The sequence below is a fragment of the Choloepus didactylus genome, chromosome 15 (assembly GCF_015220235.1).
Source record: "Choloepus didactylus isolate mChoDid1 chromosome 15, mChoDid1.pri, whole genome shotgun sequence".
Taxonomy (NCBI): Eukaryota; Metazoa; Chordata; class Mammalia; order Pilosa; family Megalonychidae; genus Choloepus; species Choloepus didactylus.
This window is the reverse complement of record NC_051321.1, coordinates 37,191,640-37,213,019: the sequence shown is the minus strand read 5'-3', so window position 1 is coordinate 37,213,019 and position 21,380 is coordinate 37,191,640. Positions and strand designations below refer to the sequence as shown.

At 48.4% G+C, this 21,380-nt stretch overlaps 1 protein-coding gene across 1 annotated transcript in view; it reads right to left on the bottom strand.

The window, feature by feature from the left end:
- The window catches only part of TLL2 (tolloid like 2), a 146,198-nt gene extending 125,029 nt beyond the window's left edge, over positions 1 to 21,169 (bottom strand). The window contains exon 1 of the mRNA XM_037804520.1: positions 20,861 to 21,169. Within this exon, the coding sequence (XP_037660448.1) occupies positions 20,861 to 21,038 (178 nt within the window). The 5' untranslated portion in view covers positions 21,039 to 21,169. The remainder of the gene's footprint in view (positions 1 to 20,860) is intronic.
- Between the last annotated feature and the right edge of the window lie 211 nt (positions 21,170 to 21,380).

Here is a 21,380-nt window from a genome sequence, read left to right as displayed (position 1 = left end):
CCCAGGAGCCCAAAGTCAGAAGGAAGGCATGTCGCTGAAGGGGGCTATACATTTAGAAAGGATGCACAGGGCTCACTGAGTGACCGGCGAGAGGGCACGTCCCTTCCTGGATGCCTTCCGCACGCGGCTCTGCTGTTACCTCTCCACCCTCAAGGGCATTGCAAGGGGAAGGGGCCATCCTCCCGGCAAGGATCTGCCACCCCTGCTTTCATCTGTAAGAAGAGAATCAGGAAGGGAAAAGAAGCAGAAGTTGGGTTTGAAAGAAACTGCTCTTCCTGGAAAACCTAAATGAACAAACTGAAAAATGATCTAAATTAATAATACACTGTATTAATATATTAGGAAAAAATGGCATATCAACAATAACCCCTTCTACCATGCTGTCCAAATGAACGTCTGCCACGAGGTAATGCTTAGATCTGAGCTGCCCAATATGGAAGCCACTAGCCACATGTGGTTATCGAGTGTTTGAAATATGGGTATTGTGACCGAGGAACTGAATTTTATGTTTTATTTCATTGTAATTAATTTAAATTTAAATTGACACATTGGGGCAGTGGCTACCACATTGAACAGCCCAGCTCTACGATATCAAACTTTAAAAAGAAATTACATTTAAAATAGCAACAAAAAGCACTTCATATCTAAGAATGACCTTGATGAGAAAGGTGTGTACCTGTGTTAAAACAATGTAAAACTTTACTAACAGATATAAAAAGTGACTGACAAATGGAGAGACATACTACATTCTTGTAAGCAGAAGACTGAAATTAAAATGACAATTCTTTTCAAATGAATGTGTTGGTTTAACACACTGCAATCAAAATCCAAATTACTTCTTATTCTTGACAAAATATGAAAAACATTAATGAAAAGTTTAAATATTAAAATGTCTCTGGACAATTAGGTGATGAAGAACTAGCCTCAACAGACATCAAAATATGTTATAAAGCTACAATGATTCTACAACATAGAATATTCTAGAAATCCTAAATACATAAGAAATTTATAAATGATGAAGGAGGCCTCATAAATTAGTGAAAAGGTGGAGGACTAACACACAAATTATGTTGAGACAAATGGTTAGCTACTTGAGAAAAAGTCAAGATGGCTGTGGGCCTCATATTGTACACCAAAATAAGTGCCAAATACATAAAAAAAAAAAAAATTTAAGAATTAGACCAACAAATTGGCTGACCAATATTTAAAATCAAGTGAGCTAAGTCTCTACATCCTACACTGGACATCTACTGAATTCTCACTAGAGGCAAAACATGTCCCACCACATCCTCCTAAGAGAAGACTCTCGAAAACTTCCACCACCTGGATAACTTTCTTCTTGCATCACCTAACACCTGGCCACTCCAAATGCGGCCCACAGACGGTCAGCATTAGCATCGCCCAGGGCCCACCCCAGACCTGCTGAATCAGAATCACCGTGTTAACGGGATCCCAGGTGAACCGTGTGCACACACGAGCGTTTGAGAAGCACTGACCCTGATCAGGAACTGGAGGCTTTGTTTTTGACGAACATGCCCCTGGGATCACGTGCTCCCTCCATCTCTCTTATATTTGTCATGGCTTTACTGAAAAGGGCAAACATGGTACTTCTTCATAGAAATGTAGGACTTGATTGACTAAGCCATAAGAAGCATCTAAAATGCCCACCCGTGAAGTGCCCTCTGCTCCCGTCTTGCCAGATCCCACTGGAACTTCAACCTGCAATTTAGGGAACTGCCACTAGGTGGTGGTGGCGTTTCACTATGACGCTCTGGCTAATTATTTTCAAGAATAGATTGTGAAATACAATAGGAAAAACACTTTTCCAAAATCAAAATTAGAAATCTTTATAGAGTATCCAGTACAAATTTTTAAAGCTATTAAATAATTTGTAAATATAAAAGGCGATTAACTTTAGAGTAATACTTTCTAATAATATATAATTAGTGGTTGCAGAGGTTTAACAATTGGCTGGGAAGGGGAGGGGAAAGCCCTGGTTTGTAAGTTCGCTGATTTCCATGGTGTAAATGCTCCCACCATGGCTGATTTCAAGGTCACTGAACATGGAATTGGGAAGAGAGGCACAGAATCAGCTCTCACGAGCTGGTAAGAGCCAGCTCCAGCACACTGCTGTAATAATAACAATAATTATCTATAAAGTACCTCCCGGTTCCTAAAGTTGTGTTATGTTCCCATCTGATTCCATGTGTGTGCCTGGCCTGAAAGTCCACGGAGGAGGATTGTGTTCTGAGCTCCACAGGGAAAGGCCCAGCACTGTGGCATCTCCGGACTTTCAGGTCTCGTCCTGTCTGATATTTCCCCGTCTACAGCAGAGACACGCAGCCCTCCCCATGCCCCAGGGGCGAGACCAAATGCCTTCTACATGTCTCTCACCAGCTCTGCGAGGAAGCCACACTTGTCCCCACTTTCATAAAGGTGAGCAAATAAAAGCCGAGTGAGGATGTGGGTTTCGGCTGAGGTCACATGGCCAGGAAGAGGCTGTGCAGGTGTTTTAAGTCAACCAAGGCCTCCCCGATTCCAGACTCAGAGCCTTCATCCACCATGTCTGCTCTTCCTAAAGATGATTGTAAGAAATGCTGTTGAGAACCACTTTCTTGACTACAAGACCTCTCAGAGCTTGTACAATGCTAACAAATATCATGACTCTCCACAAGAAAGACAGAGAATGTGGTATTTCCCAATATCACTGCCCCTGGTCTGTTTTCACCGTACCTCATGAGTTTCCTGTAGCAAGGAACATGTTTTGGAGACTGTGGCACTGCTCAGCAATCTTCCGGGAACTACAGGCTCCTGGGACTAGACAGAACCATGAAGGCCACTGGGGCCCACCCACCACCTGACACCTGAACACTCTCTTCTCACACACCTCCAGCAACAGGGAGCTCAAGCCCTCCCCAAACATCTCCCTTGATCTTTGAACAGTTCTCTCTGATTCTTCCAAATTTGGAGTTTTACATCTTGTCTCAGAACCAAAGCACTAAAGAGAAGGACTGATAATTCTTGAGCCTCAGTGCCAAGCCAAGTTCGTTACCACTCATGCATCCATCACAACAACTGTGTGCAATACACATTGCGACACCCATTTTTTGGATGAGAAAAGTAGACTCAGAGGGGTTAGGCATTTTCACCAGGCCCCCTCTCAATTCGAACTCTTAATTGCTATGCGTCTTTGCCTCTCGGTGACCCACGCTGCTTAGTAAGGGATGGAAGCATGGAGAGGAGGCTCGTGGGGGACAGAATCGGGGAAGCCCTCACAGAGGGGGAGATACATGAGCAGGAAGATGAGACATGAGCCGAAGCTGGTCACTGACCAAAGGGAATAGCATGTGCCAAGTCCCAAGGGTGAGAAACAGTCAGGCACCGTCAGGGCAAGAGCAGAAGGGGCCTGAGGAGGTGGGGTTTGGCTGACGTGGGGGCCAGCCATGGAGCCCACTTTCCCAGGAAGAGACTGGAGAGTAAGGCAGGATGTGAGGCCACAGGAGCCTGGGCAAAAAGAAGACTCAGACCCAGGGGGACAGAATTCCAGGGCTATCACAGCACCGAAGGTGGACTTGGTCTCAAGGAATCCATCACTTTGATGTAATGCTTCACAGTTTACAAGCCTTTTCCTCCCAATACCCAGCCCCTAGCACAGGGCCAGCAGGAACCTTCAGAACATTATGATAAATGAATGAGCAAATGAATGGATGCTATACACCCAAGTCCCAGGGGAAGGCAGCCAACAACCGTTATCCACATTTTATAACTGAGAAAGCAAGACTTAGGGAAGTTCATGAGTAGCCCGACTTTACCACCAGTGAGAAACAAGCAGGGTTTGAACTCAGACCTTTTGGCTTTAATCTCAGAGCTCAGTGCCTTCCATCATATCTAGAAGCCCTTGCACAAGGTCGTAAGATCTAGAACTGGGATTGAAGGTGGAGACTGATCTCACCATCAGTGGTAGGAACTCTGTTACCAGAGGAGACACTGGCCGGGCAAAGGCTACGCAGCCCCGGGGACAGAGTGCAGGGAGGGGGCTGGCCTGCAGCGTCCTTCACAGCCCTCCCTACCCAAGATTCTGAGAATCCGGTGAGGGATTCTGGGGTGCTCAGTGGCCCCCATTGTGGGGCCTGCAGAGCTGGGAAGTCTGCATGCCAGGCGGCAGCCCAGATGGTCAGAGGGAAACTCCGGCTCTGCTGCTGCTCTCTGTGGCTCCCTGCACCCTCCCCAGGACCCTTTGTTTCCTGGAGCCCAGAGAAGGCAGGCACAGGGCAGTCAAGGACACCCCCCGCCCTTCCCAGCCTGACCGGGCAGTGGGAATGCAGGCCCCGGACTCACCTCCTCTCGCCTCAGCCAACCAGGCCACTTCTGTTTTCATATCTACCCTTACAACTTGGAGCTGCACAAAGAAGCGGTTCAGTTTTCAATCAGCTTCCCAAGTGTTGATCTAATCACTAATGTTCCACAGTAGAGCTGTAGTTTTGGAGAGCAAAGACCCAAATTAAAGCAGTATGAACCACAGGCAGGTTCAATCCCAGGGAAGAGGAAGTCAGGATTCTGGTCCCACTGTGTGACTTTAGGCAAGTAATCTTTCCCTTCTGTGGCCTTTTCTTCACCTAAACAAATAACACCATTGAACCAGCTCAGTGTTTCTCAAGGCATGGCCCACAAACCCCAGGCACTAGGAATCTCCGAGGAGAATGTCGATAGGCAGATTCCCAGGCTCTGGCCCAGCACTAGGAAATCAGACCCACTTAGGACAAGGCCCAGGAATAGGCATTTTAAATCCATGCTCCCCCTTCCCTCCCTCCCAGACGACCAAGGCACACTGAAGTTTGAGAACCAGTGGAGTAGACGCTCTCTGAGGGCCCCCAGCTCATTTATTTCACTGCCGTTTCTTTTACAGAAGAGTAGGGAATCCACCCGGGTCCTGCCGTTTGTCCATCCCAGTAACAAGCTGCCTAGGAAGGACCTTGCTAATGTTCCAGAAGATAGTCACCTAGAGAAAAGCTCGGATTATTGAACGAATTAAACGTGGGACATCTGAGCCATTGGAATTCCCCTCAGGAAACAGGCTGAGTGGGGGGGTGGCGGGGCCCGAGGTGGGGAGGGCTACAGGGAAATCCAACCCAGAGACCCTTTTAGTTCACTTCAAGTTTCCAGCAAAGGGATTTAACAGGTTTAAAGCAGTTTTCTGTGAATCTGTGAAGGGACTGTATGGAAGGGAGTGTATGTACAAACAAACAGGGAGGTTTTTTTTTTTTTTCCTTAGTAGAAAGTTAATCGGCTTAAAGTGTGCAACTAAATAAGCAAAGCTTACATTAAAGTGACCCACGAGAAAGGACCCCATGGAAAGAAAGTTCTAGGAAATACAATATGGCTTCTATGTTCCTTTGTAGTTCTACGCTATAAATATTCATGGGGCGGTGTTAATGGGGTCCACAGCTCTGTGCAACCACAATAGTTTTTTTGTTTATTCTCAGGACCATGAACTTTGAAACCACGAACCTAAATTTCAGGACTCTGCCTTCAGGCGTGTTTGCCGAGCAGGAGGGGAGAGGCTCAGGCGTGGGGAGGACAGAGGAGAGGAAACAGGCGAGATGGGAATCAGGCCTCCTGGATCTTTCTGGTTGAGATTGAAGGGTAAGATCTGTTGAGTATGGGAGGCCTCCTGTCTCCAGGGTCCCCAGCTGCTCCCGCGTGGGGCAGTGGCCTTGGAGAGGGAGGGCTGGCTGTTATTCCAGCACATGGCAGAAAGCAGTAGGGAGCTGGAAATATCTTAAGTGTATCAAACAGATCTGTTGCAAGTTTTACATTGAAGACGTAAGAAGACAGTTTGAATCATGGAATTTCTAAGATGGAAAAAGTTTAAGGTCATCTAAGCAATCTCCTTGTTTTCCATACAAGGAACTGGAGTCCAGGAAGGTCAAATGACTTGCTCAGGGTATCTTATCTAGAAGCCATATCTGCTGACTCCCAACTGGTGCTCTGCTGCTATACCATGGGTGGCAAATATGAGACAAAAACATGTGCCTTTCCCCTCACTCCCTCTCACCAGGGGCAGATAACCCTACTTGATCGTGGCCCTACTGTCACTGAACACAGAACACAGAATACAGAACACACACAGAACACAGAACACATTGAACATACTGAACACTGAACACAGCCTCCAAATCCCTCTCCACACAATACCACAGATAGCCAGCACACATAGATAGGAAACAGCACATGAGTTGAGACCTATTTGCCTATTTCTACACCATTCTGGCAATGCCCATGGCCCACCACCCATCCGTTTCAGCAAAGGGTCTTCCATTCAGAGCCACATAAAGCCTGAACCCGGGAGTCTGCAAGTGCACACCAGAATTGTAGCAGGACTGGAGAGTCTATGGATGCTCCATGTTTAATGCCAATCAGGACCTAGGAGAGCGCCATGCACGGGTGGGTACTCAGATCTGAAAGCTGGTTGCACCTCGAAAGAACATCCAGCTCTTCCAGCTTCTACCTTGGCTGGCTTCATCCCACTTTAGAGATGAGCCAAGAGGGGTCCTGGGTTGATGGCCACCTTGCTCAAAGCAGGTGGAGCCTCCTACCTCTGCTCCTCCTCCATATCATAATATGGCTGCACCGATATGTTTCAGAGCCATGCCACAGCTTGGCTTTCCAAGCAGGACTCACCTGGCTTATGAGATATCTGCTCAGGTACTTTCCCAGAAAGATAAATTATCCACCAGATTGGTATAGACCGGTAGGCCATATCTGCAAAGCTATTTAAGTTTTGCCAAATAGGTTCCATCTCACATGCCAATCCCACTCAGTTGGTGGTGTTTCTTTGAGCACTGAGATGACTTGGACCCATGGGGAAGACAGCCATGACCAATCAGCAGTGTCTGTCATCGGCATGGAGTGAAGTGGCATTGTATGTGTCACATATCAGCCATTCACAAACATATGTCTTAAAGATACTAAAAATACTTCAGCCCATGTAAACAAATATCTGAGGCAAGGCTTGAGCTATGATGAAAATTACTCCTTTTTATACTTATTCGCCGCCCTTCTCTGCTCTGCTTTGTGCCTAGGAAGGCTGCTCCCATGCATGGCATCCTCCAGCTTCCCTTGCCCTCTGGCTTCTGGTTGTGTTCAACCAGCAAGACACAGGGGCAGACCAGAGGGAAGAGGAGAGGGAGGCCTGGGCATTTCCTCCCTGGGCCTCGGTGCTGCGTCTCTGGCGGTAGGTGCATCTTCCCAGTACCTCCTGCATGGCCACGGCGCCAGGATCACTGCTCCTCCTCTCGTCCCTTCAGCTCCTGGCTTCCCGTGCTTGCTAGTCTCTAGGCGCCTTAACCTTCCTTGTCTGTTCCCTTTACCCAGCCTCTGTAGTAGTCCCTTTGTTAAGGTCTCGCTTCATTTCCAGCATCTGGGGTAAATTCTGTCTTCTCCTGGGACCCTGACTCATAGACTTGAGTCACCCACCCACTCCTAATCCTACCATTATTTCCTTAACCAAATAAGAAGACGGGATTCTGACTGGTAAAGGCAATGAGTACTTTGGTCCAAGACAGCACTTTTCCCTGTTTAATTCCAGCCTAAGCTCCCAGGGGCTTCACTCATTATTGGAGAAAACAGTACTGTTTAGGTCCTAGAGCCAGAAGTGTTTTGGCCTAGACTCTAATTTAGATCTTATGTGTCTGGTTCCAGGACCAGGAGCATCTCATAAGCCCTAATATCTCCACTGTGGGATGGTCTCTCAGTGCCATAAGGCACCAGCACACTATGCATAACTCATTCTGGAGAAAAAGGCCCATGGGAGACCTTAAGTAGTGCAGAGAGTGAAAAGATACACTAAGCAGAAAGTAAAGGAGAGCTGGGATCTACCTCCAGCTCTGCTAATAGCTATTCATGTGAACTTGGACAACTTACTGCTCCCCCTGGACACAGGGTTCTCATAGGAAACATGAGGAGCTTAAAATAAACAATCCCAAAGGTTTCTTCCATTGCAATCATTCTACATGATTTTACTCTTTTACAAGCTCTTACTTTGTCTATGTGGTTAACTTTCTGCAATGACAGTGAACCTATCATCATTTTGATTAAATTTTCTTCATAAAGATCCAGCAAGTTAAAGTTTAGCCTATCGTGGCAGAGATTGCTTATTGTCCACCAATATCTGTTGTCCCTTCTTGCATAAGAATGGAACCTCTGACTTAGTTCTAGCCTTCCAGAAGAAAGATCTCCCAGACTCCCAGGCAGCTCTCTGAGGCCACGTGACTGGGTTCTGGCCAATGAGGTGAAAGCAGAAGTGACAAGTGGCATCTCCTGGGAACCTCCCTGCCATATATTCATTGTTCCCTTTTTTTTCCCCATACCTTAATCCAACCAATTGTCTAGACCATGTTTGTGATGGTTGGAGCCTTGGCTACCATCTTAGACCGTGAGGACGACAGACTCAACCTAAGGAGAATAGAGTGACAAGCTGAAAGGAGTCTGGATCCTGGAGGACTTCCTGAAGGAGGCCTGTCATATCAGCCCTAGATTTCAGACCTCCAGATATTGGTGTGAGAGAGAAATAAGTTTCTAACTTGTTTAAGCCAATGTTTTAGCTAGGTATATATTGCTTCTCAGCTCCAAATCTACCCTTCTTTGCCGTGCTTTGTGATATGGAAACTGAACCTTGTAAACATTTCTCCTTTGCCAGCTGGCACATTAGGTTTGTCAGTAGAGGTCATGGGAGGGATGCTGCAAAAGGAAGGAAATTCTCTTACCGTTTCTAGTAATCTTTTCTTTTTTGCTCCTATAGAGTGGCTGCCAACAGTGCTCAGGAGACCCACTGGCACCTGCCCTTCAGAGTTTTGCTGGCACTCCAATGGGCAATTTCTTGCCCGCCAGCCTTGTCCTGTGGCGTCTCAGTGAACTTCTCCAGCATTCAGTGGGCCACAGTCACACTCTCTCCTATGATTTTGAATTTCAGTTTTGGGGGACAGAAGGGGGAAGGTGGCCTCTTTCAAGTTTATTCCTTTCCTAGTGGTTGCTCCCTACACCTGCTACTCCTGTACTGTTTACAGTTCCTTTTACCTTTTGAAATAGTCAAACCCTTTTGCTAGTTAATACTTCTTTCTATTAAATTTTCCCTGTTCAGTTAGCTGATGCACTTTCCATCTCCTAACTAGATCCTGATGACACAGCCAATTTCCTCAGGTCTGGTACTAGAGATTTAACCTAATCTTAACTGATACAGTCGTACAATCATCTCCATGGGAGAAAAAAAAAAAAAAATACAATGATGTGGTGCAGAATAAGCTTTCTGTTTTTTAAAAATCTTCTCTAAGAATCATTTGTGACAAATATGACAAGAGGTTGAAGTCCTTAGTGTTTAAAGAACTCTTACAAAATATTTTTAAATGAACATCCAATTAGACACATGAACATAGAAGGAAATAAATGAACAGGAAATACACCCAGTGAAAGAAATATGGTCAAAATACATTTTAAAAGGTTCAAAATCATTTCAAAAAGAAACAGAAAATAAAATATAAATGCAAATTGAATAGCCAAATATTTTTTCTCCTACCAAACCAGCAAAGATTTTTAAAAACCAGAATACAAAGCATTTATATTGATGAGAGTGTAAAGGAGTTAAAACTTTTTGAAGGTCAATTTGAAAATGAGTATCAGAAATACTAAAAGCATCTACACTTTTGACCCATGAATTCTACTTCTGGGAATTTATTCTAAGGAAAAGATGTACACAAAAAATTTAGCTACAAGAATGACTCTAGCATCACTGTTTATAAAAGCAAAAGATTGGGAAAAATTTATATGTTCAGCAATAGGGGATTGACCTGAATAAATTCTGATGCATTTATATAATGGTGTACAAAACAACTTTTAAATTGACACTGTACAAATACATTTATTACACAAGCATGTTTACTGTCAAATAAAGTTCATAATATAAAATGAAAGTAAAATACAACTAGGTTCAAAGCAATATGTATAGAATTTTCAGAAAAAAATATTCAGAAAAGCATTACACAACATGCATAGAAAAAGTCTGGAAGATCATATAACAAAATGTCAAGAAAGGTTACTTCTAGGCAGTGGAATTACTGGAATTTGTTATACTTGCTTGCATTTTATATTTTCTAAGTGTTTTCTAAGTGGATGTGTATTATCTATGTAATTAAGAAAAATGTTTTACAGTAAAAAAAGACAACTCCCTTTGCTGCCCTTCTCAGAGATACCTCAGTGCTTGCTGAATATGTCTGAATTCACTCACTCATGTTTCAACCATGACCTTGAGGTACAGCTTGGGACCTCTCCCCCAGATAGAATCATAATCTCCCTCCCATCTTCCCTTCCTTTCCATTCCCAAGGCCACAGCCCAAGTTTGGTGGTCATGTCCCCAGGGGTCCCCCTGCCTCCTGCTTCTACAGATCCTAAGCATCATGTCTTCATTTTAATAATTCACTGCTCAAAAAAAACAACAGCTCCCCTTACTAAAGGACACATTTCAAATCCTTAGCTTGACATTCACTCTTCCAAGCCCTTTCCAATCTCATCGCTACCACTCTGCAAAGTGAACCAGAGTAAATCCTCACCTCCAGCCCCATGCTACGCATTCCTGCTGCCACGCCTTGACTCAGGCTGTTTATTCTCCCTGTATGCCTTCTCCTGCATCCCAGCTTCTACAAAGTCCATCAGTCCTTCAAGGCCAAGCGTAGGGCTTACCACCCCCTTACCACCTGTCTTCCTTGGTTGTCTTCCAGTGATTGCGACCTTTTCCCAATTCCAATTTCATTTGTTCACTTTGATTTGACAAATATTGGTTGGGTACCACCATGTGCCAGGCACTGTGCCGATAACTGGGAAACCAAATGGGTCTCATTTCTTCCCCATGGAAGTCACTGTCCAGGATGGAGACAGACCGTCAGCAACTAATCTCATTGATAAATATGCCCAATTAAAGATGGTGAAGAGTACTATGCAGGAAAACAAATGTGCTAAGAGATTTAAAAGAAGGGTCCTGATTCAGATTGGGGGCTGGAAAGACCTCATAGGGGGAATGATACCTAAGCTGAGTCCTAAAGGATAAGTCAGAGTTGACCAGATGGACAGTCAGGACAGGACCTTTCCAGGCAGGAGGAAGACTGCGGGTGAGGCTAGAGCATGGTGGGCATGGGGAGGGAGACAGGATGAGTCAGAGGGACAAGCAGTGACCAGAGCACACAGGGCCTGTGGACTGCATCATCTCAAGTGCAACAAAAAGTCATTAAAGGGCCCCAAGCAGGTCTGATCACTCTGGCTGCAATGTGGCAACAGACTGTGGGGAAGTAAGACAGGCTGCAGGGAGACTGGGTCAGACACTCCTGCAATGGCCCAGTGGAAGCTGGCAGGGCTGGAACAAAACAGTGGCAGTGGAGATGGAGAGAAGTAGATGGCTTGAGTTGGATTTTGCAAAGAGAATTGGCAGGACTTGGATTGAACGGCACGAGAGGAGGAGGGAGAGAGAGGTGTCCAGGCTGGTGACTGGGTTTCTGGCTTAAGCACCTGGCCAGCCTCTGGTACAAATCTGTTAGCTGCAACCATGGGGGGCAGGACTTAGTGAATCACGGTAGACTCTGAGCTGAGGAGGAGAGGATGCAAAGCCAGGGCTGGCTCAGCAGGGTGGAGAACTGACCAGGGACATGAAGAAGAGTTGAGAAGGAAGGTTACCTGAAGCTGCTCCTGTGGGAAATTAGCTCAAGCAGGACTCCCATCAACTCAAGGCCAGTAACCCAGGTGGGAGGAAGGGGAAGAGGCTGGGTGCGGATTGCAGGATGAGCTGGGAGATAAGTGGCCCAGCTGGCGGAGCAGGCAAAGACTCGGGGCTGAACATCAACACTCAAGTGCCCATGCAGGCGAGCTTGAGAATATTTATTGGTAATTGACAGAAGTGGTTAGAGGGTGGCGTGATCACAGATAGGGCCGTAACCAATCAGCAGGAAAGCACAGTTCCTGTTGCTAGGTCTGCATCCAGGCAGAAGTATGTTACAAGCGGGCTAAGAGGATACCATGAGAACCCTGCTTATATGCATTTGGTTTATCTGCCATCCTCTTCCCGCTTCATGGATGAGAGAGAGTTAGCTGGAGCAATAAATTATCACTTGCCACATGCTATGTATCCCGGGAGAAGGCTCTGAAGCCCTGAGAGAGGGAGATAAGCATCCTCAGGTCACTGAGAGACTGTGACTTACAGGGAAATTCTTAAATGGGGAACAATAATATAAGTAATAATAACAGAAAGAGAACTGACAATAACAGTTGGATTAATTCTTAATATTCACTGCCTCATTTAATCCTCAAACAAACCTATGGACAGGTTTTACTATCATTCCTGTTTTTCCAAATGAGGAAAATGAGGTTAAGAAACTTCAGCAAAACCACACAGGTAGCAAGGCCAAAGGCAGGCTTCAAGCCACAGGCTGCCTGCCCTCTAAAACTGTCTTAAACTGCGTGTCTCACGGCATCTGCCCTAGAAAGTGGTTGGCATCCAGGATGCAATTCACCTGAGACTCCTTGGGAAGCATTGGCCATCTAAGTCCTCTCCCTCTGGGGGGAAAGGAAAGTGCCTGGACCCAAGTTCCTCAAGTGACCCAACACCCACCCACCACCTGGGCCTTCCGCAGGAGGGAAAGACAAAGAGAGAGGGGACAGAAACATACAAAAACCTTGTATTATTCATTTATTCTTCCCTGTGTCTTGAGATGGAGAGTACTTTGAAGGCCAGCATTTTCTCATCCTTGTCAGATTCCAAGCCAAGGCCGGAGAAGAAGATAGGGAGAAGGTGGTGGGCTATGGTGCACTAGAACAGGTGCATAAACTTGACCTTCAGACTGGGCAGCATGGAGGAGTCAGGAAAGGGGAGCATTTCCAGGATTGGAGGGGCCATGAGATGTACAGGGGAGAACAGGGATCTGAGGTTCTTGTACCACCATTACAAGCTCAATGCCCTGTGCAAGTCCCTCTCAGAGTCCAGCCTCTCCCCTGTGCAAGCACTCAGACCACCCCTGTGAGCCCCCAGACCATCCCTGTGAGCCCCCAGACCATCCCTGTGAGCCCCCAGACCTTCCTGTGAACCCCCAGACTATCCCTGTGAGCCCGTAGACCATCTCCTGTAAGCCCACAGACCATCTCCTGTGAACCCCCAGACCATCCAACCATCCCTGACAGCCCCTAGAGCATCTCCAAGTCTGTATGGGGAGCCAATGGAAGGACTAGAAGGGAAGAGCTTTGTAAATCATCAATGTGGCCCAAAACTCTAAGGCAAGGCTGTAACCACTGTAATATCACTGTTCTTCCTCTTGAAAACTCGGTGAGGGTCGAGAAGACAAAGGTTTGGGGACCAATGAAGTTACAGCTTCTGGTCAGATTGCTCGACCAGGCCTCCATGGTGGGAAGGACGCGGGTCCAGATCCGCCTGCATCTCAGCTGTTTGGAGCCTGGAGGCATAAGAACTCCGTTTCAGAAGGAGGAGGAGCTGCAAGGAGCCACTGGCCCGGTGGAGGCTGGGACCCAGCCCCAGGCAGGCATGCCCAGGGTGCTGCTTTCCTGGTGGGGCCTGGACACCAGGTTGGCTCTCAGCGCATGGAAACCCCCCAGCCTAACACCATCCTCAGGGAAACCAAGGAGACTCATGGCAGACTTTTTTAGATCAAATTCTCTGGATATAGAGGTATTATTAGCATTGGCATCGTTAGAAAACAGGAAGTCTTTAAACATCACCTGGCTTTAGTTGTTTAGATACTTGGTTTCTCGCCACCCAGAAACCTTGTTGGATTTCTGTGGGATAATAATAAAAGCAGTAACAAATATTTACGGACTGCCAGGCACTAATCTAAGTGCTTTGTCTACATTAACTCATTGAATTATCATAATAACCCTATGAGGTAGACATTAGTATCTATGTTTTATAGATGAGGACACTGGGACCCAGTAAGGGTAAGTGGCTTTCTCAGGGCCACACAGCCAGTAAGTGGCAGAGCCAGGGCAATTTGTTAATTTGTTTCTAGAGCCCGATTTTTTATTTATTTATTTATTTATTTGCCATCTCTTTTTTTTTTTTTAAATGCAATTTTATTTTGATATATTCATATACCATACAATCATCCAAAGTATACAATCAATTGTTCATGGTGTCATCACATAGTTGTGCATTCATCACCACAATCAACTTTTTGAACATTTTCATTACTCCAAAAAATAAGAATAAAAATAACAATAAAAGTAAAAACACCCCAAACATCTCACACTCCCTTTTCCCCCTATTATTCGTTTACTTTTTGACCCCTTTTTTCTACTCATTTGTCCATACACTGGATAAAGGGAGTGTGAGCCACAAGGTTTTCACAATCACAGTCACACCATGTAAGCTACACAGTTATACGATTGCCTTGAAGAATCAAGGATACTGGATTGCAGTTCGACAGTTTCAGGTATTTCCTTCTAGCTATTCCAATAGACTAAAACTAAAAAGGGATATCTATATAGCACATAAGAATGCCCTCCAGAATGTCCTCTCGACTCCATTTGAGATCTCTCAGCCACTGAATCTATTTTGTCTCATTTCTCTTCCCTCTTTGGCTCAGGAAGGCTTGCTCAATCCCACGATGCCAGGTCCAGGTCTCGAGCCTGCTCTTAACCCTTGGGCTTTCCGTTAGGAACGGGAGCAGCGCCGTCCATATGATTCAGTTGAATCCACACACTTTTTTGAGCATAATAGGCTATTCAGGGCCACATAATTAGAGCGATAGTTCACATTTACTGAGCGCTTCTGCTTGCTAGGCACTGTGTCGAGTATCTGTGATGTAACAACAAGCCTGCCAAAAAGATCAATTGACCGCATTATGCAGATGAAGGAAACTGAGGCTTCTGAAGGTCGAGGGACCTGCTCAAGGTCTCACAGCTCAGAAGTAACAGAGCTGGGAAGGAAAACCTAAGTCTGCCTGATTCCAAAGTTCGGCTATGCTACCCAATGGCCTCAACAGACCAGGGAGGAGCCGGGCACTCCACCCACCTGGGAGCCAGGGAGTGCCGTGAGAGTGGGGGGAAGTGGGGATAGATGGAAGGTCCAGAATGGCCCACAGAAGGTGCTGCCAAGTGCAGTGACCTGTTGACCTGTCTGCCGTCAGCTTCCACCCCGGTACCTTCCTGCTGAGGCCATGCCCACCCCTGAGATGGAAGCCCCCAGAGGGCAGGAACGAGGCCTGATTGGCCCTGAGATCCTCAGCACCCAGTGCAGAGTCTGCCCCGGGGCAGGCACCCTGCACATCTGGGGCTCTCATGAGTGGCTCTGACGTACAATCACAGCCCCAGCCCTGCTGTCCCTTCACTGCACTGGACAGAGGGTTAAAAGACACTCTCCACACACTGGCCTCCCCCACAAGAGGGTGAGAGGCGCTGATCACTGTAGGTGTGGGCAGGAGAAAAAAAACAAAACATGTTCCACTGATGTAAAAGCCGGGGGCCTACCTTCGATGATGCCATACTGGATTCTCTTGTCTGCAGAACTTGGGCTTGGTTTACAGAGATGCTGAAAATCAAAGGGGCCTCAGGGTCAGGCAGTAGCTAAGTTTCCCACATGCAAAATGGGAATCCATTGCAGCTGCTTTTCTACTCTCAGGACTGTGCTGAGGTCAATGCGGTAATGTTCTTGCTATCATTCAGCTCCTGGAGTATCCTCACCCAAAAGGGGCCTGCCGCCTTCCTCTGCAGGAGCCCTGGCCGCAGTGGGGACCTCCAAGTTCTTTTTGGCATCTGACTGCCACAATCTCTATGCCTGCTTGGTTGAGCTGAATTCTCAGCACAGGCAGCCACATACAGCATTTATAAAGCTACCAGCTGAAAAGTACAGCTTCTTGTCAGCCAGATCCCTTGGATTTAATAAACCCAAAAGGCTGTGCTGCACTCTACAGTTTACAAAGCATTTTCCTACCATCTGAATCTCATGCAGACAATTTCGGTGACCTGAGCACATCCCCTCAGCTCAACTCTGGGCAGATCCCTGTGTCTGCTGCACACCTCCCCACTTTTCTGCTTGAGAACTTTTTCTGAAGCTGTAGGAGCCCGTTAAGTCTGTGCACACAGACGCAGACTGGACGTACTGGGAAGTTAACGCCTTGGGTAGTGTGACAGATTGTATTTTCCAAAACTGGAAAATACTGTCTGCAACGATAACTCCTATCCCTCAAGCTCTTTCAGTAATGTGATTTTGACACTCCTCCCACGAAGAGATGGGTCTGTGTTTCCTCCCATTGAAGCTGGGAGGGCTTGTAACCATGGTGGAAGTGAAAATGTGATTTCTTAGGCAAGGTCGTAAGGGGCGGTGCAGCTTCTGTCTGGTTTGCTTGGGATGCTTGCACTTAGAATGCAGCTGCCACACTGTGAGGAAGCCTAAGTGGTCTGCATGGAGAGACCACATGGAGAGGCCACTTGCAGATGCTGTGGCCGATAGACCGAGATCCCAGCCAACAGCCAGCTTCAGCTGCCAGATATGTGAATGAATGAGCCCAGGATTCCAGCACCCTAGTGTCAAGTCACCCCAGCCTGCACATCTTCTCAGCTGAGACCACAGACATTGTGGAGCAGAGACGAGCCACCCCTGCTTGTGCCATTCCAAAGTCCTGATGCGCAGAATCAGGAGCATAATAAAACGGTGGCTGTTCACACCACTGACTGTGGCTGGTTTCTCACACAGGAATAGAAACTGGAAAACGGGGGAAACAAAGGAGGGCAGCAGCCCTTGGATAAGTGATCCAGCCTCCTGTTCTTTGGGCAGGTAATTCTCAGAGGCATTCTGGAAGTTTCTCCGAGGTCTCGGTGGATTAAGACCCCATTGCCTAAAGCAATTACCTCCATTACCCTCCCATTACTGAATTTCCTCCTTCCTTGCCTCACTTTCCCTGCTCCTTCACCCCTGCCTCCTGGGACTACCTTCCAAATGAATTTCCTACACACAAGTCCTTGTCTAAGGCTCTGCTTTCAGAGGAACCCAACTGAAACCAGACTCATGACCACCCTACAAGGCAGGCATTTTTGTTCTATCCTTATTTTTGTAGATGAGGAGACTGAGGAATGAAGAGGTGAACTGATTTGCTCAAGGCCATGCAGATTGTAAAAAGCAGGGTGGGGAAAGAACCCAGGTCTTTTGGCTCTGAAGCCAGCAAAAGAAATGTGGAGGCGGGCAGCCAGGCAGGAGAGGCCATCGGGAGCTTTGCAGAGGTTGCTCTCAGGGGTGTGGTGGCTGGAAGGACGTTTTATGGTTTACTGTCAATTGGATCCTTGTTACCAGATGAAAAACCAAATGGCAGAGCTATGGATTGTCACACAGAAACTATGTGCAAGAAGCCCCGTACAATAGCAGCCTCATGTCATCAGGGCTTCACAGATGCCCTCCCACTCCACAACCATCTGACTGGAAACCACCCCTTTTTACAGTATCAAATATGATGTCTATTGGCAAATTTATATTTCACAGCTTAAAATCTGCTTCAAAGGTCAACGTGAAGACTTTTTCTTCAATGTTTCTAAGAGAAATCTGTTTATAAAGTACTGTATAAGTCAGGGACTGTTCTAATCACTTTAATCTATTAAGAATCACTTCCATTTACAAATGAGGAAACTAAGACACCCAGAAATTAAGTGACTTGCCCAAGGTCCCACAGCTTGGAAACAGCAGTGTTGGGATACTACACTTAACCATTTGCTCAGGCTCTGAGAAGCTGGGTGTGCCAGTTTGAATGTATTATGTCCTCCAGAAAAAGCGATGTTCTTTGATGCAATCTTGTGGGGAAGATGTTTTAGTGCTGATTAGTTTGGAATGCTTTGAGTATTTCCATGGAGATGTGACCCACCCAATTGTAGGTGATAACTCTGATGAGATAATTTCCTGGAGGCATGGCCCCAGCCATTCAGTGTGGGCCTTGATTACTGGAGCAGTATATAAGCTCAGACAGAAGAAGCGAGCTTGCTACAGCCAAGAGGGACACTTTGAAGAAAGCCCAGGAGCTGAGAAGAGAGGAGCTGCAGATGAGACACAGTTTGAAGATGGCTGTTGAAAGCAGACTTTTGCTCTGGAGAAGCTAAGAGAGGACAAACACCCCAAGAGCAACCGAGAGTGACATTTTGGAGAGAAGCTGAAGCCTAGAGAGGAACGTCCTGGGAGAAAGCCATTTTGAAACCAGAACTTTGGAGGAGATGCCAGCCACATTCCTTCCCAGCTAACAGAGGTTTTCCGGACACCATGGGCCATCCTCCACTGAAGGTACCAGACTGCTGATGTGTTACCTTGGACACTTTATGGCCTTAAGACTGTAACTGTGCAACCAAATAAACCCCCTTTTATAAAAGCCAGTCCATCTCTGGTGTTTTGCATTCCAGCAACATCAGCAAACTAGAACACTGGGCTAGGACCAAAGGTCAGAGAATCGCAGAATACTGAGGCAGAAAGAGTCAGGAGGCACAGACTCAGTCCCCGTGAGGTGTGAAGTGGGCCCAGGGCAAGATGACCAAGTGGACCAAGATAGCCAGGTCCCTGGGGCCTGGGGGTTTGCAGCCCTAATAAGTCGAACATCTTCATTCTCCAGAGAGAGAACATGAGGCACAGAGAGGAGAGGACTTGCCCCAGGTCACACAGCTACTGAGAAGGCAGGAAGAGACCCAAGAGAGTCCAGAACACACCCACACTCAAGAAGGGGGAGGTGGGAGGTGCTTCAGATTTAAGTCCCTGAGCTGCCTAACCGCAGAGCCTCTGGCTGCAGGAATCAGGGTCTCAGATTTGACTGGGATAGAATGAGAGGCTGCCCTAAAGGTTTTGTTGAAATATGCAACCAGGAAAGGCAGTGGGTTACCCCTTCTTACCCAAAGCCCCCTAAGCCAAGAGGCAAAGCCATCCATTGAGTCTCAAGGGCCCACCCCATCCCCCGCAAACTCGGCCTCCCAGAGGCTACTCCTTAATTTCCAAGAGGATGGGCAGACTGAGGTGTTACGTTTCCGCCTAGGCCTCCCTTGCCATTACCCTCTTCTGGCCACTCTTAGTGTTAGTGCAGCCCAGGGAGAAGCCAATGTGTTGGGATCCAGGGATGGCTATGGAGGATATATGGAGCTGGCTAGAACAATTCTCCAAGATCCTCTACCTTTCAGGACTGCTGGCCCATCCCATTCTGTGATGAACCAGCATGTCCCTGTTATCTGGCATTGACTGGGTATCCTGGCCTCTCACCCCAAAATTACTGGAAAGAATGAGGCTCCAATGGACAAACCTGCCTCAGGGTTATCCCACAAGGCTGAGATGGGGAGCTGGGAGCTCTTGCAGACAGACCAATGGATTCAGAGTGCCCAGACCAACACCAGCCATACCACAGGTGCTTAACACATTCCTAAACAAATGGGTCACTCCAGGCCTCAGCTGCCCACCCTGCCTCCCAGAGCCCCCAGCTTGCACCCAGCAGGGCCCAGGATCTGACAGGTGCAGGGTGGTGATTGATCCATCCCTTACCCCATTTTCCCAGGTGCAGTTCCCTCTTTTCAGGGCAGGGCCACCATTCCGTAGTGCTCATGGGGACTCTTCTTCCTGACTGGGAGTTAGGTTCCCATGAGAAGCTGGATACCTTCATCAGGGAATAATACCTGCGGATCTTCTCTCAACATTGCTCAGGAACCAACTCTTCTGCCCACCTTCCTAACTCAGAACCCCACAAGCAACTTAGTCCTACTCTAAGTTTATCCCCAATTTATAGATGAGGAAACAGGCTGACAGAGGTCTCCAGAGAGTGAAGAAATGGGACCACCGGCCCCTGGCATTCACACACACCTGGCCAGCCCCGGCACCTGCCGGAAGCACCCTGCCCTTCTACGGGTGGTGGCTCTGCTCTTTCCTCTTTCCGCTCTTCTCTGCCGGCCGCCAAGTGACACCGGGAGGCACCATCCCTACTACCCGCAGGAACCTGGCAGCCGTCCAGGGGTGGGCCCCTGGGACCATCATCTCCCGGGAGAGAGTGAGGACTCCTGCATCCCAGCTGCGAACTGCCCCAAACTCTCTCAGGCACCTGCGCTCGGACCTTTCTGGACTAACATCTCAACGATTCCAGCTCGAATCAGCTCCCCTCGGGACACGCGAGCCGGCTGCTGGCTCGTGGGAAGCGGGAGCTGCAGAGCCCGGCCTGTGATTTGCGCCAGAAAGACCCGCGCGCCGGGAGGCGCCGCTTCCTGACCGGATTAGAGCACCTGCCGGCTTCCATCTCCGCCCGCCCGGCGCGACCCTCGGGCCGGACGACGCTGATTGGGGTAACAGGGCAGTTTGCAGCAACTTGAGTCACCCACATTCTCCCTCGGCGACCCTCTCCTATCGCCTGCTGTAAAGTGTTTCTTTTTAAAGTTCTCTCCCCAAAAGAAACCACAAGATTTTGGGAAACTTTGTGTGAACTTAGGAATGACGTGCAATCGGAACCCCCAACTCCTCCCAACCCGGCTCCTCCGCTCCAGCCCCGAAGAGCCCGGCGGCGGCTCGTCCTGACTACCTGGCCGTCAGGTGGCGCGGGACTCCGCCCAGCCCCCAGCGCCCTCCCGGCCTAGGGTTCCCGTCCTGGTGCGCCTCAGCCCCGGTCGCCACCCGGGCAGTGCCGCAAACCAGGGCCGGGACGTCCCAGGCTCAGAGTGGCATTTAAGCAGTTCCTCGCGGGCACTGTTTTCCTAGGGAGCCCGTAGGACCTTGGGGAGGGGGGACCTGCCCCACAGACAGCAGCGCAGGCTTGCCCCATCACTTCCTTTACATTTCAAAGGTAAACTTCGGCCGGACTTCTCTGGCAGCAGCGGCGATACCTACCAGCTTTGCACGGGTCGTGGTAAAGCTCCAGTTGCTGCTCCGCGCCCTCCTCGCCCTCCAGCGCCGAGTAGTACGACGCGGCGTCAGAGCGCTCCCTGAGCCCCCCGGCCTCGCGGGAAAGCGGCGGCAGCAGCAGCAGCAGTGGCACCAGGGCCCCAAGTGTAGTCGCTCGGGGCATGGCTGCAAGGAGCTGGCGGGGGGGCCGAGGGAGCCGTGTGCAGGGAAAGCTCGGCTGGGGAGGTGGACTGCGCACGGGGTCTGGTCCGACTCGGCTCTGCGGTTACGCGTGGCCGCCGGACATGGCTCCGGCGCGGAGTGAACTGAGCGCGGCGCCCACTGTCCGCAGCGGGACGCCGGGAAACGGCGGCTCCGAGCTACTTGCCGGGCGGCCGACGCTGCGGCTGCTGCGACCGTGGCGGTGGCGGCGGCGGTTGGAGCAGTGGCCGCTCCGCCCCTCTCCACCCGGGCTGGACGACAGAGTGCTCGCCAGGGGCCCCCGGCAGCCAATCACTCAGGCGCC